General features: G+C 49.9%; 1 protein-coding gene across 1 annotated transcript in view; it reads left to right on the top strand.

The window, feature by feature from the left end:
• Hk2 (hexokinase 2) overlaps positions 1–27,444 on the top strand; it is a 53,782-nt gene extending 26,338 nt beyond the window's left edge. Inside the window, exons 3-18 of the mRNA XM_052721217.1 lie at positions 3,953–4,101; positions 8,244–8,363; positions 9,075–9,170; positions 9,690–9,789; positions 10,511–10,694; positions 14,206–14,361; positions 16,275–16,508; positions 17,954–18,258; positions 19,159–19,307; positions 19,574–19,693; positions 21,661–21,756; positions 22,660–22,759; positions 22,856–23,039; positions 24,106–24,261; positions 24,911–25,144; positions 26,634–27,444. Coding sequence (XP_052577177.1) covers positions 3,953–4,101; positions 8,244–8,363; positions 9,075–9,170; positions 9,690–9,789; positions 10,511–10,694; positions 14,206–14,361; positions 16,275–16,508; positions 17,954–18,258; positions 19,159–19,307; positions 19,574–19,693; positions 21,661–21,756; positions 22,660–22,759; positions 22,856–23,039; positions 24,106–24,261; positions 24,911–25,144; positions 26,634–26,778 — 2,528 coding nt within the window. The 3' untranslated portion in view covers positions 26,779–27,444. The remainder of the gene's footprint in view (positions 1–3,952; positions 4,102–8,243; positions 8,364–9,074; positions 9,171–9,689; positions 9,790–10,510; positions 10,695–14,205; positions 14,362–16,274; positions 16,509–17,953; positions 18,259–19,158; positions 19,308–19,573; positions 19,694–21,660; positions 21,757–22,659; positions 22,760–22,855; positions 23,040–24,105; positions 24,262–24,910; positions 25,145–26,633) is intronic.
• The last annotated feature ends 552 nt before the right edge of the window (positions 27,445–27,996 follow it).

Genomic DNA, 27,996 nt, shown 5'->3' with positions numbered 1-27,996 from the left:
CGCAGCTCGGGGGCGCTGTTGCCTCCAGGTTTTACACTCTTGGCATCGTAAGTGAAGAATTCCCTATCTGAGGGTTTACAACTTTCCAGTAAGCAGCCTTGTTACTCATCGTGGAAAAATCCTTCGGCTAGGCGGCTCTGGGTTGGAATATTTGTGGTGATCAAAGGCGTGTGCCGCTGACTACTCCTAGCATCCATTTTTCTTACACTTGTTTGTTTTGTGTGTGTGCACCTGTATGTGCTGGAATGCATATGTGTGTGCTTTTGTGTGTGTGTAAGTGCCACAGTGAATATGGAGGTCAGGGGAAAAAACTTGCAGGAATGCACTCTCTCCTTCCGTCATGTGGGTTCCGGGAATCAAACTCAGGTTGTCAGACTTGGTGGCAGTCACCCTTACCCAGTAAGTCAACTCATCAGCTCTCAGGTTTTATTTTTTAAAAGTGAAAGTTATGATCCAGTGATAACAGCATGCTTAACAATATGGAAAGTCACCGGACCTGATCTCATAAAAACCCCTCTCCCAGCTGCCAGTCAAACATCTTATTTAATGAGTGAACCATTAGCAGACAAATCCAGTAGGAGGTGGTGCCTCCCGTAAGGTGCCTCAAAAACTAACTGTAGTTACTTAGTATTCTCTTTAGATCCTACTGGGTTCTTTGCCTGTAGCTTTTTGATATTTTTTTTTTTTTTCAAGACAGGGTTTCTCTGTGTAGTTTTGGTGCCTGTCCTGGATCTCTGTCTATAGACCAGGCTGACCTCGAACTCACAGAGATCCACCTGCCTCTGCCTCCCGAGTGCTGGGATTAAAGGTGTGTGCCGCCGCCGCCGCCGCCGCCGCCGCCGCCGCCGCCGCCGCCACCTCCCGGCTTGATATCTTTTTTAAAGTGTATTTTATTATGTATTATTTTAAAATTTATTTTTTTTAATTTTGAGATAGGGTCTCTCTGTAACCCTGGCTGTCCCAGAACTCACTATTTAGACCAGGCTATCCTGCCTCTGCCTCTGGATTAAAGTTGTATGCCACCATGCCCAGCTTAAAATTTATTTTTATTCATTTGTATGTGTGTATGCCTGCTTGCATGCATGTGCATTGTGTAAATGCAGTGCCCGTGGATACTAGAAGAGGGTGCTTAGGACTGGAGCTTTAGATGGTGGGGAGTAACCCAGTGTGGGTGCTGGGAGCCAACCTCAGGTTTTCTGGAAGAGCAGTGCTCTGTCTTAACCCTCAAGCTATCTTTTCAAGCCTGGCTGTGTGATTTCTTAAACCTCCTCCCTCACTGGACTGAAAATCAGTATGTAGCTGAGGCTAGTTCCTGTCTCCACCTCCTAAGTATTGGGATTACAGGAATCTATCACCGTACTGGGCTAAGGAACCTTCTCTTGGTATGTTTCTCCTGTCCTCCCATAGTCCCACAGATGTGTTTGCCCCCCTTTATATTCACAATCCATCACATGCTCCATGAACGCTATTCTGGGACTCTGGAATGTCTTGGAAGGACCCCGGTAGAGGTAGGGCTTGAGCTACAACCAGTGGTAAATGTTGAATCCGAGTGACCAAGGAGAGTTAGAAAAACGACTTTCAGACCAAGGAATGATGATGAAGGATGAAAGGACGCTGGTACTTTACCCATGGCTGGCCGTGTGTCCATACACTCATGTATAACCTAGTCCGTAGTTCACCAGAACCTCACGAGGGCTGTGGAAAGTCAGCACTATAAGCTGTGAGTCCTTCAGGCCACTGCTGATCCAGAACTCATGAGTCCTGGCCACCGTGTGTAAAGCTTCTCACTTAATCCCTGCCCTGTGGGGAACGGTCATGAGCCATATAGAGATTGATCCTAGAAAATTCGGTCCCTCCGTTGCCTTATGGGGTTATAGGATTTCTGGAGTCATTGCCTCATGTTTGAACTCAGAGAGGGTCCAGTCCTCGATCATGAGTGTGTGTGGAGGATGTGCTGAGGAGTGTAGTAGAAAGAAAGAAGAGGGGTGTAGTCTGAAAGAACGGTGAGCGTCTCTCAGTTCCTACCAGCACTCTGTTATTTACAGTTCCCTTTAGTCCACCAGAAAATACAGCCGAATCACATTCCTGATGGAGCCATGCTGGGCTGAATCCAGCTGGGCTGGTCTTCATAACCAACCAGAGGCAGTGCCTGTCACCTCCGTCCCCCACGGTCACTGATTCAGCGGATCGTGTGTATCCCAGGCCTCAAAGTGCTGATGAGGCAACTCACCCCTGATTTTCTCTTTCATCCCCCTGACAACCACCACATAGCGTTTCCTAGAATCTGGCTGAGGCCCCATGGCTGGTGGAGGTTCAATACTCGAGTGTCTAGAAAAGTCATCTGAGGCCACGAGGCGGGGGGGGAGTGGACAGAGTCCCCTAGACAAGGTTGGTATTGCTTTAGTAAGCCTTTAGTGAGCCGACATCTGGTTTGAGTAGTGTCGATGCCTTCCGAAGCCCGTTAGGGAATGGGAGATGTGTACCTGCGAGAGGATGCTGAAGTCACCAGCGCTGATTCCAGTGGCTTTTCCTGGAAAGGTGTCCGTCATCTCCCTTGCTAGTTGGGGTCTGGGAGACTTGTCTCAATAGATGTGAGACCAAGTTTGCCATGAATGAGCCTGGTGCCTCCTATGTCTTTTGAGTTCTTACTATAGTTCTGGATGATTCAAGAACATCACTTAATTCTCTCACGACAATCCTGGGAAGTATGATACTCCTATTTTGGACAACAGAGGTCAAGAAACCAAATTCCATGTGCCTGGGGTAAAAGAGGCTCTAGGCTAAAAAGTACCCAGGCATGGCTTCTCATACATGTAATGTGGGTTTCATTAGCCCTGCACCAGACCTTGTCGGTGTAAGTCCTGAGGAACCTCAGGTGGCTGATGCCTACCCCAAGTGTCTGCTTTGCGTTTTAGAGGCTATGGACACTGCATTCAGGGAGCTGCTAGGATGTGGTCTTTTGGGGGTGTGTGTGGCCACTTAGGAAAGGGGGACAAGGTGCTTAGGGAGCCCGGGGACCTGAGCACAGATTAAATCGTTTAGTTTATTTGGTCAGAACATGTCTTTGACCCTCCCAACCAGACAAGAGGCTCAGTGTTGACCAGCACACACGTGATTCCCCTTTCCTCACCGAGAAATGAACCCTATCCCTTCAGAGGGTTGGGAGAGGCTACAGTGGCGTGATGCTTTCTCTTCTGGCACTCGCAGCCTGCCATCCTGGCCCCCTGTGGGCTCCAGGCCTCTTTAGTACTTTCATTCTGTGTCACCATTCCATGCCTCCTAGCTGCTGCCTGTGTTATTGACGAGCATCTGGGTGCTTCCTATCCCAGCTGCTAGTTCCTGGTGGGATAAAGCCCGCCGGCCAAACAGATCAGAGGTGTTTTCTCAATGGAGGCTCTTCTTCCCAAATAACGCTAGTTTTAAGTCACTGACAAGCCAACCAGGACAACCGGAATATGAAATTGCCTCATGTGAATTACAAAGTATTAAAAATACCTTATCATTAAGAAAGCCAAACATGCCGGGCGGTGGTGGCGCACGCCTTTAATCCCAGTACTCGGGAGGCAGAGCCAGGCGGATCTCTGTGAGTTCGAGGCCAGCCTGGTCTCCAAAGCGAGTTCCAGGAAAGGCGCAAAGCTACATAGAGAAACCCTGTATCGAAAAACCAAAAAAAAAAAAAAAAAAAAAAGAAAGCCAAACATGAAGCTGGGTGTGATGGGACATGCCTGTAATCCCAGGACTCTGGAGGCAAGCCTGGGTCACACAGTGAGACAGTCTCAAAGAAAGACAGAGCCAATGCGTCCAGAAAAAGAGAACCAACTGACCGCTCCCACCCAGGTGTGACTGATGCTCATCGTGGAGGGACTCTGGGTTTGAAGTCTTAGCCGGTTTCCAGGAGGCAGTTTGATCTTGTCTTTCCCCGAATTGACAGTAGCCCCTCCTTTGTCTACAGAACATGGAGAGTTCCTGGCTTTGGACCTCGGAGGAACCAACTTCCGTGTGCTTCGAGTACGGGTGACAGACAATGGCCTCCAGAAGGTGGAGATGGAGAACCAGATCTATGCCATCCCTGAGGACATCATGAGGGGCAGTGGAACCCAGGTACGGTCTTCCTGTTGGGGTGGCAGTTGAGCTACCAACACCCGTGGGACACTCTGCATCTTCTCCCATGGCAAGACAGTCCCTACGACATCCTGGATACTATTCCAGCTGTAAGGTTTCCCAGGGTGAGAGCCCCGACTATCCCTGCCATATTTTGTGCCCAGAAGGCGCTTGGCGGTCAAAGAAACCACACGGATGGCTGGGAGGGGTGGGACCCTCAACAGTCTAATTGGGCTTCTTCCACCAACCAGGTCACTTCCTGGGAAGGAAAGGAGTTCTGACTGTGAGCTGAGTGAGAGAGGAAGGTATTTTCAGAACCTTTGCCTTTGGGTGTGGCCCTGAGGGTCGGCCTGCATCCTTTGGAAGCTGGATCCCTGGGGTTGTGGGCATTTTAGTCCTGCTGAAGGTGTCTCACGGCTGTTGTGTGGTGTCAGGAAGAATACTGTCTGCACGGTGGCAGGGTGTTTGTCCTGTACTGGGACAATCTTGCTGTGGGATTCTGGGCAAATGATAACACCTCACAGTGCCTTGGTCTGTAGAGAGAGATGGTGGGGTAATAAATAGGTCGTGCCTGTGGCTAGCGCCACTGGTGTTTGCTGTTTCTCCACGGGAGTTTTGCTCAGTCTTCTTCAGACTTTCTTCCTGCCCTGTCCCCAGTCTCTGGCCAGCAATGGCATTGTTCCCCTTCGTGAAGAGTGTGGTGACCTTTTTTCATGTTGCCTCTGTCTCTCATTCTGGGCCCTGCTCCCAGAGGACAAATGTTTGAGAACCAAATAAGACAAAGTCAAAAAGCGTACCAGAAGTTTCGATGTCCTAACAATGTGCTGGACGATTCTCTCATCTCCATAGACAGCTACTTTTTAACCGCATGTAGGGCCCAGGTACCCCATGGTCCTGGCGGCTTTCTCCCAAGAGCCTGGCTAGGGCTTGAACCTCCAGTTGACAGTGTGTCTGTCAACCTAGAAGGAATCCGTTTCAGGACCCAAGAAGTTAAATTTTACCTTGAAATTTCTCAGACTGGCAGGGCCAGGTATACATACATCTACAATCCTAGCATTCGAGTCTGGAGGATTTAGAGTTCAAAGCCAGCCTGGGCTGTATATAGTGTGACATTGTTTCCAAATGAAAATGACAAATATGACATCTGATAATTTATTGTGTGTGTGTGTGAAGTAAAGATCAGAGGACAATTTGTGGGAATCAATTTTTTTCACGTAGCTTCTGGGGTTCGAACATCAGGCTTGGCGGCAGGTGTCATCCCACCAGCCCAATTTAAGTATTTTAGGTAAAGGAAAAGAAAGCAACGGATGTTTTAAAATGTAGTTTAATTAGATAAAAGCTAAATCATCAAACCTCAAACTTGCAAAGGTCCCCAAATACCCGTGAATCTACCTGTCCATGGTGAAATCTGTCTTTTGGTCACTGACTTGCGGCTCAGGGCGATCTTGACATCCCCTTCCTCCTCAGCCTCCCGATCCCAGCACTGCCACACCCTGCTGGGGTTTGTGACGTGTTCACGGGAAGAGGAGTGAGCTGGTCCTCGTGTCAATATGGAAAAGGACACGCCTGGCGCACAGGCCAGCAGGCGTTTGCCCTTTGAGCTTTTTTATGGCAGGAAAGTGTTGACTTTCCCAGCATCATATCCTGATCCTCAGATAGCAGGAAGAGAGAGTCAGTCTTCCACTTCAAGGGAGAAATCGTTTCTTCTTTTCCTTCTAGAAAAAGCCTGTGGGTTTTTGATCTTGACATTGATTGAATCAGAACTTTTTGCAATGGATTGGCCCCATGCAAAGCTGTGAGTCACCTGAAGCATGGCAAACTTAAAATGGGACTGGATTTAGTTGAACTTGATGACAGGCTCTCAAGAGGTAGCCCAGGCTGGCCCCAAAATCTCCATTCTCCTATCTCAGCCTCCTGAGTGCAGGGACTTTTTTTTGCCTTCTGTAGGGAAGGCTGCTGGGGAAGGGAACAGTGGTCAGGGCTGGGGACTGGTCAGGCATCTTGCTCCCCACCCCAGATAAAGGCCCCTCCAATCACCATGATTTCATCATGTTGGCATGACTTTCCTTTGGATGAAGATACTCACCCTAAAAGCTGGGGCTAGAGCTCAGTGGCAGAGCAGCATGCGCAAGGTCTTAGGTTCCGTCTTCAGCACTGGAAAAAAGAAGTGTGCTAATGATCATCGGGAATGGGGTTCTGTGAATTGTCTAATATGTCCCATGGTTGTTTCAGCATGAGCAGAGCTTGCTGCTCTCTCTAGAAGCCCTTTGTATATTAGAATTCCAGCTAGCTCAAAGGACGGTGGCCTGCTGGTGACCGAGCCCTGTCCTGCCTGTGTGCTTGCCTTGGATTGGAGGTTCAAAGTTCAGCATCAGCTGTGGTTAGCCTTGTGCAGGATGGGACAGATGGACAGGATCCACGTGGGAGTTCAGTGCGGGCTGGCTCCTCCTAGATTAGGCTGGCTTCCTTCCTCCCTCCACACCTGCTCCTCACCCCAGACATCAGGGTGCCAGTGAGCCTGTTAACACCCATCCTGGATTGTTTAATCTGCTTCAGGATTCCAGAGCGGACTTGTTAAGAGATGGCTGGGGCCCCCACAGGGAAGGCCGGAGGACAACATGGAGTAGTCTCGTTTTCTCTCCATCACGTGGGTCCCAGGAATTGAACTCAGATCACATGCTTGGCATGTGCCCTGACCTCTGAGCCATCTCACCAGCCCCTTTGCTTCTTTCTGGGAAGGGACCTGTTGTCTTGGTTCTCCGACCCCTGCTTCCTTGGCTTTTAGATTTGGCCATCTGGCCCTCCTGTCCCTTGGACTCTGTTCAGCCTCTTCAGCCTCTGCTTACTTTTTATACCACATGGCCCCTGGCCTCAGTCTCTCAACATTTGGAGAGCTACCAGCTGCTCTTCGAGGTGCTGAGTAGGTGAGGAGGGACTGCCTGGTTGGTGGGCTCTGGCCTGACTGGAAGCCTGCCTCGTCAGGAGCACAGTCTACAAGGCCCAGTGGCCGTGTGGGTCCTGCTTGGTACACTCATCACCAGCCTTCCATTTTGAAACTAGAAAACAAAACATAGGGGCTGTGGAAATGACATAGTGGTTAAAAGCAATCGCTGCTTCATCAGAGGACGAGAGTTTGGATCCCAGGATCCACATCAGGCAACTCACAACACCTGTAACTCTGGTTCTAAGGGATTGGACACTCTTCTGGCCTTCCTGGGCAGACAAACACACATACATACACAGATAGAGTAAAAAAAAAAAAAAAAATTAGAATAGGAAACAAAACCCCCAAATAACTTCTTTGAATCGCTCCCAGGGGATTAGCTTTCTATTACAGAGGAAAAATATAAAGGGTGCTTATTTTTGTTGAGTTGGTTCACAGACAGCCAACGGAAAGTATCCTGTCCCTCCTCCGTCAAGAGTCAGGGGTGCCAAAGCACTTCTTGGCAGTGAGATGGGCATTCCATTCTGGGAAGGAAGATAAGCCGGACTTCCATGATGGCCAGCAGAGGATGCCCTGTCCTCAGGGCATATGTGGACTTTCTGTAACTACTGCCTCCCCTGACTTATGGGCTCTTTTGACCGAGATTCAAATAAAAGGCTTAAGTGGAAGACTCCATCTAACGGCACTAATTAGCATTATGCCTTTGTGCACAATGAGTGACTGAGTCCTTTTAGCCGGAGAGCAGATTATGGCTTAAGTGCTATTAGTTCATTTTTGTGTAAGTTACTTGTTGCTGTAACCAAAGTTACATTAGAAAGGCAGGGTTTATTTTGGCTCACGGTTGGAGGATACAGTCTATTATGGTAGGAAGAGCATGAATGGATGACAGGAGCCTGAGGTGCTGGTCACATGCTCTCCATAGTCAGGAAGCAGAGAGATAGGTGGAGGCTGGTGCACAGCTCCATTACTCCTCTTTATTCAATCCAGGACTCCAGCTTGTGGAAGGGTGCCACCCACGTTTGGGGTCTTCCCACTTCAACGAACCTAATCTAGAAACTCACTCACAGGCGTGCTTCGCGTTTGTCTTCTGGGTCACGCCAGATTCTGTCGCGTTGGCAATCAATATAAACCATCACCGAGTCTGTCTTTCCCTCTACGTTATCCCGCCTCCCTGCTCACTTCCTGTTTGTGCCCTTAGCTGTTTGACCACATTGCCGAGTGCCTGGCCAACTTCATGGACAAGCTGCAAATCAAAGCGAAGAAGCTCCCACTGGGCTTCACCTTCTCGTTCCCCTGCCACCAGACGAAACTAGATGAGGTATGGCGGGCTGAGATGCTTTCAGTGGCGTTGGGCTTGGGGGTTGTGAGGAAGGAGGAGGCTCCTGAGCCATCTGCAGCTGTGGTGGCAGTGGTGCCGAGGGGTTTTGCATATGGGCTTTCAGTATTGAGACTGAGGTCCTTCGGGGAACCTGTGTGTATGGGCTATGTGTAGGTGTAGAGGAGGGTGATGAAATACGAAAGGCAGAGGTGTTCTGTCACCCCTCCCCCCATACATACTTTGTGGTATGCTTATCCTGTCCAGGCTAGCAGGAATGAGAAATTAAGATCTCTTTTGATCTAAAGGGCTAAGAGAAAGACCCGTGGATGAAACAAAGACACCTGAGAGGCTGGGGATGTGCTCATCTGGTAGGGTGCTTGCCCAGCACACACAGTACCTTCTCCAGAACTGAATAAACTGGCCACGGTAGTGCATACTGTAACCCAGTCCTCAGGAGGATTAGAAATAGGAGACCAGGTATCCTGTCTGACATCTCTTTCCACTGCTTAGGGGCAGGGAATCATGATGAAAACTCATGTATGCACTCATCTGTCCTAGTGTTTTTGGGGAGCTGAGCCTCCTCCTTCCTGGGCTAGTCAGGGGACAGTGTACAAATTTAACCATGACTTTAGCCCTGAGGTGTAGAGGGTTCTGCTGAGCACTGTCACTGTTCCAGTTGTGGGAAATAATCATTCTTTGGTCTTCTTCTAGAGTTTCTTGGTCTCATGGACCAAGGGGTTCAAGTCCAGTGGTGTGGAAGGCAGAGATGTGGTGGATCTGATCCGGAAGGCTATCCGGCGCAGAGGGGTGAGTAATGGGTGGGAGTTCTCTGAAATCTTTCCCTGTCTGCCCTTGGACTCAGCATGAGAGGGTTTTGTAAGAGTCAAGGATAAGTATTCAGCATCCCTGCCATGTTACCCGGTGATTTTTGTATGTGATCAGATGCCTTTTGGGTTTTGAGATTTGCTTGATGGACAGTAACTCTGGCCTTGGTGCAAGGAACACCCTTCAATCCTTAGCCCGAGGACTCATTGTCAAGTAGGAAAGTTGGCCTGATTGACAAGAGGGAGGAATGGGCAGAGAGGTGATGGGCTAGGTCTATTGCTTGTGTGTAGGAGGGAGAAGACAAGATGGACTCAATCAGTCCTTTCTGCTGTTTGGGAAATTGTCCTTACTGAAGATGAGAATAGGTGCGGGAGAGCTCCACCTCTAACCGTCTTTGGCTGTGGTTTGAGTTAGTAACACACTTGCATGGTGCATCTTTCTTTCTCCATCTTCATGTTTGTCCCCCCACTTTGATGATGAAGTTCCTTTGATCCTCTGCAGGACTTTGACATTGATATTGTGGCCGTGGTGAATGACACAGTTGGGACCATGATGACCTGTGGTTATGATGATCAGAACTGTGAGATTGGTCTGATTGTGGGTGAGTGAGCCGCTGGTGTGAAAGCCAGTGCTGTTCGGCGTGTGGGAATGGGGCCTGAGAGAGAGAGGAAGGAATCCTTAGCCTGGGTGTTTTCTCCTACTTTGTAAAGATAATGGTGCAGCTACTTTGGGCTGGGGCAGGACCTGTGGTGTAGCTTGAGTTTTCCTGCCTGGCCCACAGTCAGGACAAATCTTTGTCACCCGCCAGTCCCACAGCCGCTCAGACCCGACCAAGTAAACACAGAGACTTATATTGCTTATAAACTGTATGGCCGTGCCAGGCTTCTTGCTAACTGTTCTTACAGCTTAAATTAATCCATTTCCATAAATCTATACCTTGCCACGTGGCTCGTGGCTTACTGGCATCTTCACAGGCTGCTTGTCCTGATGGCGGCTGGCAGTGTCTCTGACTCAGTCTTCCACTTCCCAGCTTTATTCTCCTCCTTATCCCGCCTATACTTCCTCCTGCCTGACTACTGGCCAATCAGTGTTTTATTTACTAACCAATCAGAGCAACACATTTGCCATACAGAACATCCCACAGCACTGTGGAGTTAAGCAGTGTAGTGTACTAGAGGCCCAGCCCATGTGTTGTGTTGTCCCAGGAGGCTACAGTGAGGAATCTCAGCCTCTAGGCAGACTTATACAGCAGTGAGGAGGGAGGTGGGTGGGAGAGGATAGTGCATGTAGGCTCTGAACAAACAGTTCCCTCCTGTGACCAGGTACTGGCAGTAATGCCTGCTATATGGAGGAGATGCGTCACATTGACATGGTAGAGGGTGACGAGGGACGGATGTGCATCAACATGGAGTGGGGAGCTTTTGGGGACGATGGTACCCTCAATGACATCCGCACCGAGTTTGACCGAGAAATCGACATGGGCTCACTGAACCCTGGGAAACAGCTGTAAGTGGGGCCTTCCTGTGGTTCGGTAGGTCGGGCGTGGGGCTGGCAGGGGTGGGGCCGCCACAGTGAAGGGTTGTTTCCATGCTTTTACATTGTCCCCAAAGGGTTGTGGTGGCATACACTAGTTACGGGAATGTTCATGATCGTAAGTCACCAAGAGGGCTAAAAGAGAGACAGATAAAAACACATTGTCCTTCAAGATGGTTACTTTTTTTTTGTCTTGGGTTCTTTCCAAGACAGACTCTTGGTGAGCAATAATCCTACCTTAGCACCCCGCCCCCGCCCCCCCCATGTGCTGGGATCTGAGGCGTTGCTGCGCAGAAAGGTCATGTTGGAAGGTCACATTCCAAGTGTGGTCAACTATCCTTACCCCATCTACTTGCTTATAGACAGTAAGCCATGTGAGAAAAGGCACAATGAATACAGAGGGGGTTCTTTAAAGGCACCGTTTGTGGCTTCCAGCCCATCACTGCCCCCGGGACAGGGCTGCAGCACCCGCCTTTATTTGATGATGGGAATTGAACCCAGGCAAATATTCTATCAGCTGAGCTACATCCCTGGCCTTGATTTTTTTTTTTTGTTTTTGTTTTGTTTTTTTGTTTTTTTGTTTTGTTTTGTTTGAGACATACATGGTCTCTCACTGTTTAGTCCTTGGCTGGCCTGAAGCTGACTATGTGGACCCAAGCTAGCTACAAACTCACAAACCCACTTGCCTCTGCTTCTTAAGTGATGGGATTAAGGGTGCGTGCTGCCCGGTGCTGATTCTTTTTCTAAACTGTTGCTTGCTCAGAGTCCCAGGGCTTTCTCCCTTCCTTCATGCTAGGCCTCTGCTCCAGCTGTGCCTTGGGGAAAATTGGAGGTGGAGGCTCAGCATTTTGCATCCTGAATCCTATATGCTCCAGTCCTAACTTTTTATTACTTTTGACATTTTTTTAAGACTGTATTTTTCTTTTCTTCTTTTTAAATTAGATGTATTCATTTTATTTTATGTGTGCATGTTTTGCCTGTCTGTGTGTCTGTGTACCACATTCATTCTTGGTCTGGGTGGTGGTGACGGCGCATGCCTTTAATCGCAGCACTTGGGAGGCAGAGGCAGGCAGATCTCTTGAGTTCAAGGCCAGCCTGGGCTACAGAGTGAATTCTACGGAAGGCGCAAAACTACACAGAGAAACCCTGTCTCAAAAAACCAAACAACAACAACAACAACAACAACAAACACACACACACACACACACACACACACACACACACACACACACACACACACACAAAAAAAAAAAAAAAAAAAAAAGAGGGCGTTGGATCCCTTGGAACTGGAGTTACCACCATGTGGGTGCTGGGAATTGAATCCGGGTCCTCTGCCAGAGCAGCCAGTGCTCTTGACCGCCGAGCCATCTCTCCAGCCCTACTTTTGACTCTTACACAACCTTATTTGGTTCTTGAATTTGCTAAACTTCTCGGCTGAAACAGGGTTGGCTGCTGCAAGGGCTGAAAGGCGGTTGCAAAACTTTTTTGAGCAATGGACCGTTTCTGTGGTCTTCTTGGTATTGCATTTTAGAAAAACTTTTAGTGCTGATCTCTATTTGGAAAGGAAGCCCAGAAAACCCAGCTCTATAAACTGGGGCAGAGGTGGGTAGCCTTTAAGTCACAGGATTCTCTCCATGTTGAAATGTCAGGATGTGCACTTAGACTTTTTTTTTAAGATTTATTTATTATGTACACAGTGTTTCGCCTGCATGCCAGAAGAGGGCACCGATCTCATTATAGATGGTTGTGAGCCCACCATGTGGTTGCTGGGAATTGAACTCAGGACCTCTAGAAGAGCAGCCAGTGCTCTTAACCTCTGAGCCATCTCTCCAGCCCCCACTTAGACTTTTTAAGGAACATCTGGTTGTGTCTGCTGAGAGCCTTATTAGCTGAAAAGCCATTTACTCTGGGCCTGCTTCCCTTATCGGGGCACACCGGCATCACTGTGAGGAGCCATGTGCCCTTGGAAGTGTCCAAAGATAAAGCGACCAACAATACTGGCTTATCCATAGATGACTGACAAAGACTGGGAGGACATCTTCCAGACTGTTGGCTGGGGTGGCCCTGAAGGCATGCTGGGAGTTGTGAAGAGGAGGAGTACCACTATCAGCTTCCACGGAGCCAACTTCGTTGACAACAACATCTGAAATTTTACCGTGTTGAATTGAGGCCAGGCTGCTACTCAGGCTAGGGCCTGTGTTGGAGCTTTGGGTTTTTGGTTTTGAGAGTCTCATGTAGCCAAGGTGGCTTTGGACTCCCTGTCTGGGACGACTTTTTCTCTTTCTTTTTAAAGATTTGTTTTTATTCTATGTGCATGAGTGATTTTTTTTTCCCCATGTGTTTAATGCACTGTGTGCATGCATGCCTATGCTGAGAAAGCCAGAAGAGGGTGCTGGATCCCCCAAAACCAGAATCACATGCAGTCATGGGTGCTGGGAATCTAAGGTCTTCCGCAAGAGCAGGACCCATTCCTAACCATGGACCTGTTTCTGTTTCTCTGGCCCTAATTTTCTAATTCTTCTTCTTTTTTTTTTTTGAGACAGAGTCTCAAGTGTAGCCTAGGCTAGCCTGAAACTTTTGATTCTCTTGCCTCGCTTGTCTTCCCAAATGCTGGCATTGCTTGTGTCTGAAGCCACGCTGCCAGCTCTCCTTTAGCTTTATCCAGTTTGAGCAAGTCACATCTTGCTGGTTGAGAACCTGGCTTTCAACTTCTGCTAAGTGCTGTTCTGCGTCACACCCCTGCTGGGCCTCCTGGGTGGTGAGGCCCATCCTAGGCAGTACACGTTGTGCTTCCTCTCTGTTAGGTGAAGCTCCTTTCTGAGACACCAAGAGGCTTTCTTTACCAAAAAGATAATCCACAAGGCTTGGTTTCTTCTGTCACGTGATCCCAGGGCCCTAGGCAAAAAGAACACTCTCTAAAGGAAACAGTGTCACCTAGTGGTGGAAAATGAGATTGCTGGCCTTCCCTCGGCTGCGGAGCTGATCTCCCGTTGGCACTTCTGCCCTTCTCTACTGTACCCCTGAAGCTTTCAGTGTTCACCCCCAGATTCTTGAGCTCTCCATTTGCCCTGGAACTTTATCCAACCTCTGCCCAGGTTATTATCACCCCATTTTCTTGAGAATCCACAAATTTTGGAAGGCAGTTTCTGTGGACCCTTCCTATATCCCCATCCCCCAAGTGCTGGCATTACAGGTGGACCGCCATGCTTGGCTCCAAATTGAATTTTAAATAATCACTCTCTTGGTAACGAGTTACCCCAGATTCTGTTCCAGAATATCCCATACTCCCCGTTTCATTGGGATGCTTAATGAACCCACTCATTTGTCTGGAAGACTGGCCAACCCTGTATCTTACATCTCCTAGGTTGTCGTACTGCTGTGTTCTGTACATCTAAGTGACTTCGAACACATGCTGAGGTCTCACCTCTCTGGAGGAGGGATGGCGTACCTCTGTTGATGGAACACCACTCGTCTGTCTCTGCAGGTTTGAGAAGATGATCAGCGGGATGTACATGGGGGAGCTGGTCAGGCTCATCCTGGTGAAGATGGCTAAGGAAGAGCTGTTATTTCAGGGGAAGCTCAGCCCAGAACTCCTTACCACTGGCTCCTTTGAAACCAAAGATGTATCAGATATCGAAGAGTAAGCTTCTGGGCCTCCTGACCCTCTGCTCACCAAGTCTCCGTGATTCTGGTGGGAACTGGGGAGGGAAGTGAGGGGGTTGGCTCTGAGCTGTGTGTGTGTGTGTGTGTGTGTGTGTGTGTGTGTGTGTGTGTGCACGTGAACGTGAACGTGTGTGCCACCGGTCAACCTTTGGCATGTTCTGCAGGCTGTCTACTTTTAAGACAGACATTCTCACTGGCCTGGAATTTACTAACCAAGTAATCTAGGCTGATTGGCCAGTGAGCCCCTGAGGATCCACCTGCCTCCCCCTCCTCAGTACCGGGATTAGAGGCATCACATCATCTGACTTTTTACATGAGTTGTGGGGATTGAACTCAGGTCTTCGTGCTTGCAGAGCAAGCTGTTTACCCACTGAGCTGTCCCCTCAGCCAGGCCTTGGAGATTTTAAGTAGGACCACAAGAGGTTCATACAGGTGTCTTTAGGTGGCCCTGTGACTTCATTTACCAGTCTCTATTCCTGCTAATTTGAGTATGGCACTATCAAGATGACTCAGGATGCTAGGAACAGTTGGTCTCCAAATGTAGGGACTTGCTGCTCTGGGCTTGATGCTGGAGGCATCCAAGAGGACCTAACTCACTGCATCTGCCTCCTATTCCTTTTCTTGAGTTTGAACATTTCATTTCTCATGGGATGTTCTAAAAAAAAAAAGATTCTGTGCTGCCCCCAGTTTTTATAATAGGAAAAAAAGTGGTCTTTGGATGCTATTCTATTTTCCTTTCTGTTGTGATAAAACACTGTGACCAAAAGCAACTTGGAGAAGAAAGGGTTGATTTGGCTTATACTTCCAGGCCACAGTCCATCACCACTGAGGAAAGTCAGAGCTGGAACTCAAGCAGGAGCTTGAAATAGAAACCACATAGGAACGCTGCTTGCTGGCTTGTCCTCTGACTCAGCTAACTTTTTTATTCAGTCCAGGACCATCTGCCTAGGAATGGTACCATTCACAGGGGGCTGAGCCCTCCATTAATAATCAAGACAGTCTCCTACAGACATGTCCACAGGCCAGTCCGATCCAGGCAGTGCCTCCATTGAAGCTTCCCCTCTCAGATGGCTCTGGACTGCTTCAGGCTGACCATTAAGGCTAACCAGGACAGGTTCCCATAGATACCCACTTAGCTTGGCAGAGATGGAAGCAAGGGCATCCTGTTTTCTCTTTATCATTAAACAATATCCCAAGATTTAAGTCTACTGTTCTATGCTTGAGATTTCTACTTGGTTGAAGGGGTCTTACAGTTTCAGGGGCATGATAGATAGAAAGGCGTTTCAGTGTCAAGCAGGGCAGTGAAATAGTTTAAAGGATTTTGCTAAGGAGGGCCCTTGGGGTAATTCTGCCTGCTCTTGGTTAAGCCCAGAGCGAGATGAGGGCCTGTGTTACGGAGGTGTGCAACTACTCAAGTCTCCTTGACCCTAGCTCTAGGCACAGACTGACTTTTTTGTGGGCTCCACATTGGATTTAAGTACTCAAGGGTGGCTGGCGGCTAACTCGCCATTCATCTGCTTTGAGGGGAACAGAGAGCAGGAACCCGAACACTTGCTTACTTAGCGTGTGCAGCAACAAAAACGGGGTCTTGTCTTTGTAAGGCACACACAGAGGAGCTATTTTTTTCTTGTGGAAGATAAAAGGGCACCTACAGAACTGGGACCTCCCTCTGCGTGCGTGCGTGCGTGCGTGCGTGCGTGCGTGCGTGCGTGGGTTTTGGGAGAGGAACCTCAGAATTGCTGTGTTGTGCTGTACTCGTTACTGCTGAAGGAATCAGCCCTCCCTCAATGGGGGAGTTGGCTGGAGCTGGGGGCACTCCCTAGCCAGCCTGCAGCCCCGCCCACTAGTCACAGTGAATTCGACACTGCTCACACCCTATCTGTTTCCCAGGGAGAAGGATGGAATACAGAAGGCCTACCAGGTCCTGGTGCGTCTGGGTCTGAATCCGTTGCAGGAGGACTGTGTGGCCACACACCGAATCTGCCAGATTGTGTCCACGCGCTCGGCCAGCCTGTGCGCAGCCACCCTGGCCGCGGTGCTGTGGCGAATCAAGGAGAACAAGGGCGAGGAGCGTCTTCGCTCCACCATTGGTGTCGACGGCTCTGTCTACAAGAAACATCCCCAGTGAGTGAGCAGCCTGGGGCCGGGAGACTCCATGAGCCAGCTCTGTGTTGCTTTCCATAGAGCATCAGGGGTCCCCAGTGGGCGCTGCTGGTGTGGGTGGAGTTGATTTCTGAAGGCAGCTGGTGGTTCATCCTCTGTTCAGAGCTCTTAGCAGCTGAGTCTTGGCTTGGCGTCTCCTCCTCCTCCTCCTCCTCCTCCTCCTCCTCCACTCTCTGTTTTCTGTAGTTGTGTTGAGACAGGCTGTCATGGAGCTCCAGGTTGGTCTTAATCTGTGGCCATGGATGAGCTTCAATTTCTGACCCTCTTGTCTCTAGCTCCCAAGTTCTCGGCCTCCAGGCCTGTGCCCCCTTTATGTAGTGTTGGATTGAATGCTCTGTGCGTTGTAGGCAAGCACATTACCAACCAGACATCATCCCCAGCTGCCTCCATCTATGTCCCTTCAGGTGTATATATTCCAAAATGTTCATACTGGGACCCAGAAGATGTCTCTTTTTTGCGCTCACTTATTTTTCCATCATTTTCTCGGTGTGAGTGCCGAGTCAGGGCACCTTTAACTGAGTTGGTGCTGCCGAAGACTGCGGCCCTGAGATCCCCTGCTTTCCCAGCCCCGGGCAGTAGAGACATGAATAACCTGGGAATGTGGTCAAAAGGCTGGTTCTGGCTCAGAAGTTCTAGGGTGAGGCTGACCCTTAGAGCCAACAGCCTTCAGGGAGTCGGCGGTCCCTGTGGGGGGGCGGGGGGGCACCACCCAAGGCCTTCTTGCTAAACAGCGTCTCTGACTCCAGTTGTTCAGATGCCGCTGAGATCATTGGCAGGAACTGGAACAAAAGGGAAAGGCCAACGTCTAGAAGAAAGAGTTTTCTATTTTTTTTTGTTGTTGTTCTTGTTGGGTGTTTTCCCGGGGGCATTGAAATGAGACAGACCTCCAGGAGCAGGTGGCATTGGAAGCTCTTGATTCTAGTAGATTGCCCCAGCAGAGGCTGGCTCCATTTGCCAAGCAGAGGAGCTGTGGCCTGTTCCATGAGAAAAGAGCGAGTCTCATGTGGCTGCACACAGGGGCGGTAGCTTTAGAAGAGCCACTGAATACCATACAGTAGCCCTAAGATGGGGAAGAGTGGAGAAGGGGAGACATGGACACCATTTGCTTCTGCGGGGGTGGGGGGTGGGGGCTGAGGTGGGAGTCACTCTGCAGCGTTTGTGCCACTGTGACCGTGGACACCTGTCCCTTACCCCGTGTGTACCGCTGTGACCGTGGACACCTGTCCCTTACCCCGTGTGTACCGCTGTGACCGTGGACACCTGTCCCTTACCCCGTGTGTACCGCTGTGACCGTGGACACCTGTCCCTTACCCCGTGTGTACCACTGTGACCGTGGACACCTGTCCCTTACCCCGTGTGTACCGCTGTGACCATGGACACCTGTCTCTTACTCTGTGTCATTGCAGTTTTGCCAAGCGTCTTCACAAGGCCGTGAGGAGGCTGGTGCCTGACTGTGACGTTCGCTTCCTCCGGTCTGAGGATGGCAGTGGCAAAGGGGCTGCTATGGTGACAGCGGTGGCTTACCGGCTGGCTGACCAACACCGGGCCCGCCAGAAGACCCTGGAGTCCCTGAAACTGAGCCACGAGCAGCTGCTGGAGGTCAAAAGGAGGATGAAGGTGGAAATGGAGCAAGGTCTGAGCAAGGAGACACATGCTGTAGCCCCTGTGAAGATGCTGCCCACTTATGTGTGTGCCACCCCAGATGGTACAGGTACATAACACGGGTGCCCTCAGCCCCCCTCGTGGGGTTTGTCCTGCTGCCGACAGCAGTCATGGACCTTTGTTTTAAGATCTATTTAAAATTTCGTGCCTGCATGCATGCATAAGCTGGTTGAGTCCACCAGAGGGTGTCTAGTCCCCCTGAGGTGGAGTTATTTGCAGGCAGTTGTGAAATCTCTGATGTGGGTGCTAGGAAAAGAACTCATGACCTGCAAGAAAAAGATTCACTTTTTTTTTTCCCTTGAGACAGGGTTTCTCTGTGTAACAGTCCTGACTGTCCTGGAACTTGCTTTGTATAGACCAGCATATCCGCTTTTAACTGTTAAATTATCTCCCCAGCCTCTTTTGTTTTGATCTTTGAAATGGGTCTTCTGTAGCTAATCCAGGATGACCTTGAACACCTGCGCTAGGATTATTGGTGTATGCCAACACTTGGACCAAATTTTGTTAAAAGTTTGCTGTTTGGCAGAGAGCTGAAGCTGAGAGAAGTTAAGAATCTTGCTCAAGTTCATACAGCTGAGGCTGGCCTTGAATGCCTTGATCCTCCTGCCTCCACATCCCAAGTGCTGGGATTGCAGCCATGCCACACTGCCTGACTTCAGTATTCTTTGAAGAGTCCCTCGGCTGTTCTTTCTCTCTTCCAGAATCTTTATTTGTCTTGGCTCAGATGTTACATTTAGACACTTTTAAGCATACTGTGTTGGCATACTCCATGTTCTAAAGAGCTGACTTCTGGGGTCAGGTGGGCCCATTCGGATCTGGTCCTGAGGATCTTCCTTTCTTAACTGCTAGGTGGCGCTCACGCTCCATCTTCCCCCCCACAAAGGGAAGGTGTATAAACTCTTGCTCTCTGTCATCACAACTCACTCACCATCCCGGGTTCATTTTCCAGAGAAAGGAGACTTTCTGGCCTTGGATCTTGGAGGAACAAATTTCCGGGTCCTGCTGGTGCGCGTGCGTAACGGGAAGCGGAGGGGTGTGGAGATGCATAATAAGATCTACTCCATCCCGCAGGACGTCATGCACGGCACTGGGGAAGAGGTGAGGCTGGGAGAGAGAAGGAGGCGGCATACTAGGGAGGAGGGGAGGTCATGATTGGGTGAGCTTCCGGGAGGACCCAGGGGCCGTCCCGACTTCAGAGACCACCCTTCCCTTGCTCACTCCGGGCCTGGGGAGGGCTCAGGGGTTCGAGGCCTGGCGGAGTTGCAGCTCAGGTGATGCCTGAGCTTGAGTTTCTCCTGGGTGGAATGTTTGGGGGCATCCCCCTCTGGCCAGGCTCCCTTCCTCAGTGCCCTTTCTTCCTACAGCTCTTTGACCACATCGTCCAGTGCATCGCGGACTTCCTTGAGTACATGGGCATGAAGGGCGTGTCTCTGCCGCTGGGTTTCACCTTCTCCTTCCCTTGCCAGCAGAACAGCCTGGACCAGGTAGCTCGGCCTTCTGGGAGGACTCTTCTGTGGGCCTCAACTCTAAACTGACCCTAGTTTACAGGGGAGAGAGCTGCTCCTAGGAGAGAGAACGAGGGTAGTATGAGTGGCCTTGGGTGGGGACCTTGGTGGGACAGGGGCCACAACAGTGGAATGTCCTCTTGGCTGCAACAGTGTGGTGATAATGATAATCAAAAAATGTTAACGCATATTTTTAAAGTTTAATTTACTTGTGTGTGTTAAGGTGCCACATGTATGTTCAAGTAGGAGTGTTCACCTTGTTTTTGAGATAAGATCTCTCATTAGCCTGGAGCTCACTAATTATGCAAGGCTGTCTGGCCATCAAACCCTAGGGATCTTCCAGTCCCCACCTCCCCAGGTTTTTACGTGGGTGCTGGATATCAGGTCCTCGTGCACCTAAGTAGACACTCTTTTCATGCCAACACGTGTGCAATCCTTGTACATTTATCAGGAAACCTGACACTGTTAACGGTTCCTGTCAGGATTATAAGATCTTAGATAATTGCTGAATGTTTCCGTCTGTGTTCTGTGAGGCTCGTGTGTTAAGTCTGGAACTGTAAAAATGAAGAGTACATAGAGCAGGCACCTGCTGTGGCTGTTAGCTCTGATGACATCACCTTTTTGATGAAGCTGCAGTAGACGTTATGGGGACCTGGAGGCTCAGAGGTCTGTGGCCACATTCATTCACCACCCACTGGCTTCGGGCAAAGTCTCCGACACTGTTGAAACCTGGTGTTGTCTTATTATAATGACCATCTGAAATGAGGTTACCAACACTTGCCAGAGGCACACAGCTCATGTGGAGATGAGAGATGGGTAGAGGAGACAAGCCTGCCTTTGTCTGTGTGTGGGTGTATAAGCCAGGGCTCCACAGGGCTGTTTTGTTCTGAATCTCTTGGGAATCTGATCACAGCATGACACATCCAGGTTTATAGAATACCCAACTGAGGGGCACATCTCATGAGCAGGAGGCTTGGAGACACTAGGTATGTGGGTGGCCATGGTTCCAGCCTTTTGGGAAAGGGGTTTGAGGGTGCTGGTTTGTGCTGGCTGCTACAGTATCAAGAGCAATAGGGAGCAAACCTTTCTCCCAGGTGCAGAGGCCACGGGCATCAACGAAGGGCACCCTAGAGGGCGCTCTAAGCAGCTGGGAGATGGCTCCAACAGTAAAGTCAGCCTTGTAAGAACGAGGATCTGAGTTCAGCTCTCAGCGCCCATATAAAAGCTGGGTAGAGCCAGGCGGTGGTGGCGCACCCCTTTAATCCCAGCACTCGGGAGGCAGAGGCAGGCGGATCTCTGTGAGTTCGAGGCCAACCTGGTCTCCAAAGCGAGTTCCAGAAAAGGTGCAAAGCTACACAGAGAAACTCTGTCTTGAAAAACAAACAAACAAACAAAGCTGGGTACAGTAATTTACCTGTAACCCCAGCAATGGCAAAGCAGAGCCAGACAGATCTGGGGGCTCCCTGGCTAGCCAATCTAATTGAATTAGTGAGTTTCCCGCTTTAATGACAGATCCATCAAAACGTAAGGTGGACAGCAAATAGGGAAGACATCTGATGTCAGCCTCCGACCTCCGTACACATGCCGCCTGCATAGCTTTATGCACACAGACATGAACAGAAACATTTCACTTCCTCCACCCTCCCTTCCTCTCTGGCTGTCTAAGCGTCTGTAGAAGACTCTGGAGGAGCTTGATGACTTCTCTTTGTAGGTTGTTCCCAGCTCACTGTCCAGTGAAGTCTGGAAATTAAGACACACACACACACACACACACACACACAAGTAGTGGTGAGAATTCAATGCTGCAGCATCACTGCCTTCGATGCAAGCTCAGGATCATCTGTGTGTAATCTGTTTGCAAAATGGGGCTCCAGGAATGGCCAGGATCCCCGCTCTGATGTCCCTTCACTGTGTACCTGTACGATATTTGTTTATTTATTTTTCAGAGCATCCTCCTCAAGTGGACAAAGGGCTTCAAGGCATCTGGCTGTGAGGGCGAGGACGTGGTCACCTTGCTGAAAGAGGCGATTCACCGGCGAGAGGTGGGAGACAGTACAAGTCCTGGTGCATTGGTCCCCCGGTGCCAAGGTGGCCGCTGTATTCAGAGTCAGGGCGATATCACATGGTATTGCTCTGTTGGAGGGAAATTAACTTCATCGCTCAGCAGTGGTTGATTTAACTACAGTGCATGGGGACTCAGGGCTGGCTACAACAGTCTTACTCTGTAAACAGAAGCCCATGATCCAGTGGCAGGTGCTGCTGTAGGGCTTTGAGGAAAAGTGTGTGTGTGTGTGTGTGTGTGTGTGTGTGTGTGTGTGTGTGTGTGTGTGTGAACATCAGGGGACAACCTTAGATGTCATTCCTCAGGCACTAGTCATCTTGTGCTTCTTTTTGAGACAGTGTCTCACGCTGGCTTGGAACTCAAATAGCTCAGCCTGCCTCAGCCTCTGGAGGGCTGGGATCAGCGTCGTATGCTGCCCACCACACTTGGCTTATCTTGGTTTTTGAAACGGGTTCTCTCTCTGGCCTGGGGCACAGCAGTTAGGTAGGCTAGGCTGGCTGGCCAGCGAGCCCTGGGAGTCTGTTGGTCTCTGCTTTCCCAGTGCGGGGATCACAAGCATGCACCATCCATCGTGACTGTCTTTTCTCGTGGGTCCTGAAAATTGGACTCTGGTTGTCATGTCAAGAGCGAGCGTTGCTCTTTACCGACTGATCTGTCTCCCCCTGCACAGAAGAGGTGATCTTAGTGTCGTAGAGGGGACATCTGAGCACAGACGGGTGAAATGAGGAATGAGTCATGGCATACACCATTTGTGTGTGTGTGTGTGTGTGTGTGTGTGTGTGCGCGCGCGCGCGCGCGTGTGTGTGTGTGTGTGTGTCTGTCTGTCCTGAAGTGTCTAAGCAGAGGATATTGGAACTTGTGTCTGCTTCTGCCCTGCCATCAGGAGTTTGACCTGGATGTAGTTGCTGTGGTAAATGACACAGTTGGGACTATGATGACTTGTGGCTATGAAGACCCTCACTGTGAAGTCGGCCTCATCGTTGGTAAGGACACCAATCGTCCTTTCCAGATGGGGATGCGTGGCCTCGGGTGGGTGGAAGACTAGTGCTCAGTGAGGGCTGGTGCCCTCTGATTGACAGGTACTGGAAGCAATGCCTGCTACATGGAAGAGATGCGAAATGTGGAGCTGGTGGATGGAGAGGAGGGACGGATGTGTGTCAACATGGAGTGGGGGGCCTTCGGGGACAACGGCTGCCTGGATGACTTCCGCACCGAGTTTGATGTCGCTGTGGATGAGCTCTCTCTCAACCCTGGCAAACAGAGGTAAGCATTCGCCTGTGTTTAGGGCTTACATCCCGAATGAGTCCTCTATTGACTGGGCTTTCTCCACCATGGCCTTTTCCCAGACGCCTGTTGTCTTGAGGACGCTGGTGGGTTTCTCCTTCAGAGAGGTGAATGTTCTTCTCAAACACACCAACAAAGTCTGGGGGAGTGCATTAGAAGCTCGGTCTGAGACTGAGGGAAGCCAGGTGGGAACTGGAAACACTGATAGCTCCCAGGGTGAAGAGGTAGTGTTGGTGTGCCTCTGACAGGAGGGAAGCCTCTCCGGTTCCGGTTCCTCAGCATCTAGCTTCTCTATTGTCAGAATGGACGAGCCTCCTCAGTGTTACAGAGCCTCATGCAGTGTGCGGGCTTAGAGCCAGGCTAAGACTTAAGAGCTGCCACTCTTCCCATGAGGAAGATGCCAGCTGCAGCACCACCAGACTGAGTTCGTCAAAGACCTTGGTCCTTTAGAACACACTTTGCAAATGATTAGTCTAAATTAGAGATCTGAGAACAAAATACCTCTGCAAGCCAGGCAGCAGGTACCTTAATGAAGGAAGCAGGCTACAAAATGCGGTAGGGCAGGTATAGTGTCTTCAACGATCCTTGGGCCCTTAGCTTTTTAAAAAAGGCATTGTGCATAGTCTGAAGACCCTCAAGCCATGTCATAGTCATGGTTGGTTCCAGAAGTGTGTGTGTGTGTGTGTGTGTGTGTGTGTGTGTGTGTGTGTGTGTGTGTGTGTGTGTGTTGGGGGGGGGGCTCCTGTTGTTGACGCCAGTTACCTGAGGTCCAAGGGGAAGTATGTAAGCTGTCCAGCTGCCCAGCGGAATTAGGGTGAAGACTCAGCCATCCTCCCCTGCTCCTGGAAGTGGTGTTGGGTTTGTGAGTGTTTCTTCCTGAGGAGCTGTCAATCATCAGGTGGTGAACGTTTGAGATTTCTGGATTTTACCCACGTGACTCAGGAGCCCTTCCTTTCCCGAAGCGGGAGTTTGCCACCCCTTGGTTTCCTTCCTGCCTGGACACGTTTGCCCCCTTCTAACCTCCCTGGACTCTGTCACATTGCAGATTTGAGAAGATGATCAGCGGCATGTACTTGGGCGAGATTGTGCGCAACATCCTCATCGATTTCACTAAGAGAGGGCTGCTCTTCCGTGGCCGCATCTCCGAGCGCCTCAAGACAAGGGGGATCTTTGAGACAAAGTTCCTGTCTCAGATCGAAAGGTAAGGATGGGGGCTTGGGAAGAAGGTGGGACCATGTCCTCATTTTTCCCCTCACGAGTAGACTAGCTAACAGGTTTCCATAGCTCTTGTAGAGGTCAGGATGTAGCTCACCGAGGTCTGCTTACAGTGAGTTCCCCATTCCTGACTGACACTCCCCAAAAGCACCATGCTAAACATGGAAAAAGACCATGAAAAATGGTATTCATACATTTTAGACCAAATATCAGGGCTAGTATGCTTGTCGGGTGTGAATTTCCTTGTTTTTAGTCTAGTTTGGTTTTGGTTGTCTTGAGACAGGTCTCACTATGTAGCCAAGGTTGCCCTTGAACTTGGCAATCCTCCTGCTTCAGCCTCCTGAAGGCTAGGATTACAGACATGATTCACCACGACTATGCGCATCAGTTTTGTGGTAACCGTGCCCTACCTTGGGTGTCAAATAGAATGAGAGGCCATTTGTTCATAGCCCTGTCACCTGTGGGACAAGCGGGCGAATGTGTCCTGCTCAAGAGCCAGACACACACACACACACACACACACACACACACCCCACCCCCGACAGAACCTGCCTGGATGGAACCAGGAAGGCTGTGGGGAGGTCACCTGGTCTTTCTGTGCATGCCTGACCGGTCATTGTCTCCCTCCCATGCAGTGACTGCCTGGCCCTGCTGCAGGTCCGTGCCATCCTGCGCCACCTGGGGCTGGAGAGCACCTGTGATGACAGCATTATTGTGAAGGAGGTGTGCACCGTGGTCGCCCGGCGTGCGGCCCAGCTCTGTGGTGCAGGCATGGCTGCTGTGGTGGACAAGATAAGAGAAAACCGAGGACTGGAGAGCCTCAAAGTGACAGTGGGTGTGGACGGGACCCTCTACAAGCTCCATCCTCAGTGAGTACCTGGCCCTGGAGGCCTGAGTACCTGACCCTGGAGGCCTTCCCGTCTTCCTTCTTCTGGAGCGTTTCTATTCTTGGCCTTCTCTTGGCTGCTCCGAAGAGTGTGTTTAATGCTTGGTTTGGAGATAAATGGTGAAGGCCCCTTTTACTGGCTTGAGTTTGTGCGGCTGGAGCTTGCTAATTTTCAAGGCTGGAGAGCAGCTTTCTTGTCTTTTGAGGCAGGGACTTGTGTAATCCAGGTTGGCCTTGACCGCATTATGTAGCTGAGGCTGGCCTCTATCTCCTAATCTTCGTCCTCCACCTCCCCACCACACCTGGCTAGGGAGGAGATTGTATTTTCCAGTGATCACATCTCTGCTATTTCTGCGTTGATATGTTGTTTAATCATATTGACCGTTATAAACAGTGCTGCTGGGGATATTCTGGTAGGCTTACTCTACAATTCAAGCAAGCTTTTCCCTGTGATCCAGAGATTACCACACAGTAGCCACTCAGTGCTTGTGTCAAAAAAGGTTTTGTGGGAGCACATCCATGCCCACGTTTATGTACTGACAGGCTTTATTCATGCCCAGATGGCAGAGTAGTCATGTGAGGACACACAACCCACAACACTGAAGCATGTATGTGAACGTGTCTATGTGGGGGGTATGTACACAAGAGTGGAGGTGTCCTTGGAGTCTGATTCCCTGGAACTGGAGTTACACAGGCAGTTATGAGTAGCCTGACATGATGCTGGCAATTGAATTTGTCTCTTGAAAGAGCAATAGATGCTCTAACCACAGAGCCATCTCTCTAACCCATAATTTACCTTGAAAATTATTTTAATTAGTTGTATATGAGGTAGAGGTGGGAAATGTGGGGAAATTGTGTAGATGGGTACAGTGCCTACAGAGGTCAGAAGATGGCCTTGAATCCTCTGGAGCTGGAGTTACAGGCCATTGTAAACCACCACATGGGTGCCTGGAACTTTGATCCTGGCCCTCTGCAAGAGTTGTGTACCCTCCTCAATGCTAAGCCATCTATCCTGCCCTTTGTTTTATTTTTTTAAGCTAGTCTCTTGTATTCCAGACTGGCCTCCAACTTTCTATGTATGTAGCCAAGGATAGCCTTGAACTTTTGATTCTCTTGCCTCTGCTTCCTGTTTGCTGGGATTATAGACACGGGCCACCATGCTCAGTTAATGCTGGGGGTGAAACCTAAGGGCCTCACTTGTGTTGCTAGGCAAACACTAGCAACTGAGCTATATCCCAGGATCAACTGATTTATTTTGAAGAAAGCTCACCAGCATTGCGCCAAACTTGAGCCTTCCACTGTCTTGATTGGCCACTTGGGTGTGGTCCCTGCCCCTTCAAGCCTCGGTTTTCTGGTACCCAGTACGTAGTAAACGTTTGCTATTTTGTAGGTATCATGCTTCTCCTCTTCATCCTTGTTTCCAGCTTCACTTGAAGACAAACCAGTCACACCCCTTCTTCCTCTCTTTCCAGCTTTGCCAAAGTCATGCACGAGACAGTGAAAGATCTGGCTCCCAAATGTGACGTGTCCTTCCTGGAATCTGAGGACGGCAGTGGGAAGGGCGCGGCTCTTATCACTGCGGTGGCCTGCCGCATCCGTGAGGCCGGGCAGAGGTAGAGCCGGAGACCAGACGGAACTTCTGCTTCATGGCCACTTCCCCGCTTTAAGTGACGAGGATGAACCCCTTGGCATTTCCTCGGCAGAGGACCCTGTGAGACTGAGATTTTTGTCTCTTTACGTTCACCGTAGAGTTTGACACCCAATCCTTGGCCTTCCCGAGAATCAGAATTACGGAACTGTTCATCCCTCCTCCATTTTACTTCCTGTACAATCCTATGGGATGGAGAGAGTCATGGTTGCCTCGTTTTGGATCTGAATGTGACATTTGTAGGTGGAGAACACCTCCCTGAGAGGATGTTTGCCTCTGACATTGGGGAGGAGGAGGAGGAGGACATCACCCAGGTGGCCGTACATCTGACTGACCCCTCTTCAACTCAACCATGAGCATCTCCCTGCCAGTTCTAACACTTGCTGTCCTGGAATAGAGAAGCCAAACCAAAGCCAAGCGTTGACACCTCCTTCAAGTGTTTGTGGCTTTACCTCACATGGCGTCATCCATGAACAACAGACCTTGGTCAGGGGTCGGGTGGGGTGGTGGCTTTTGGTAGCTTTTTAATGTTTTTTTCCTCCCCCTGCAGAAGTGGAAACACTGTTTTTTGTTTTTTGTTTTTTTTGTTGTTGTTGTTTAATTTATGTTTTGAAATTTATTTAGTTTGTGAAGCAGCTCCTCTCCTTCATTGTGTGATGGTTAATTGTAATTAATGTATTTATATGTTCCTTTGTTCGGTACTGAGCTGGCCAGGCTCTTGTGACCTGGCCTCATTAGTAGATTGGTAGAGTTCAGGATGTGAGGTGGGGACACTGGCTGGCTCCTAGAAACACCTCATTCACCTGCAGGAAGAGGAGAGGTGTGGTGGGTGAAGGGCAGAGCACCAGCCTCCAGACTTCTCCTTCCTCTGCAGTCTGAGGAGTGGGGGGTGGGGGGCAGGGATGGAGAGAGGCTGGCCGCCCCGGATGGAGGAAACCACAGCCGCTGGCTGCTCTGTCCGCTTCCCTGAGGGATGTCGCCTAGGGTGCTAGCCAAAGGACACTGACAGACTTGTTCAAATGCTCACTGCTTAGAAAACTCAATTTGCAGGTCAGTCGGTGTTTTAGAACGGTTTGGCAAGCTAAAGAAAGCCACCAAAAACTGTTTTTGAAACTGTCTCTGATGTTCAAAACAAACCAAATGAAGCAGTGAATGAAGCAAGCAAACCAAACCTCAGGGACGTCGAA

Source organism: Peromyscus californicus, unplaced genomic scaffold (genome assembly GCF_007827085.1).
Source record: "Peromyscus californicus insignis strain IS unplaced genomic scaffold, ASM782708v3 Scaffold_6__1_contigs__length_162567912, whole genome shotgun sequence".
Taxonomy (NCBI): Eukaryota; Metazoa; Chordata; class Mammalia; order Rodentia; family Cricetidae; genus Peromyscus; species Peromyscus californicus.
This window is presented reverse-complemented; position numbering and strand designations above follow the sequence as displayed.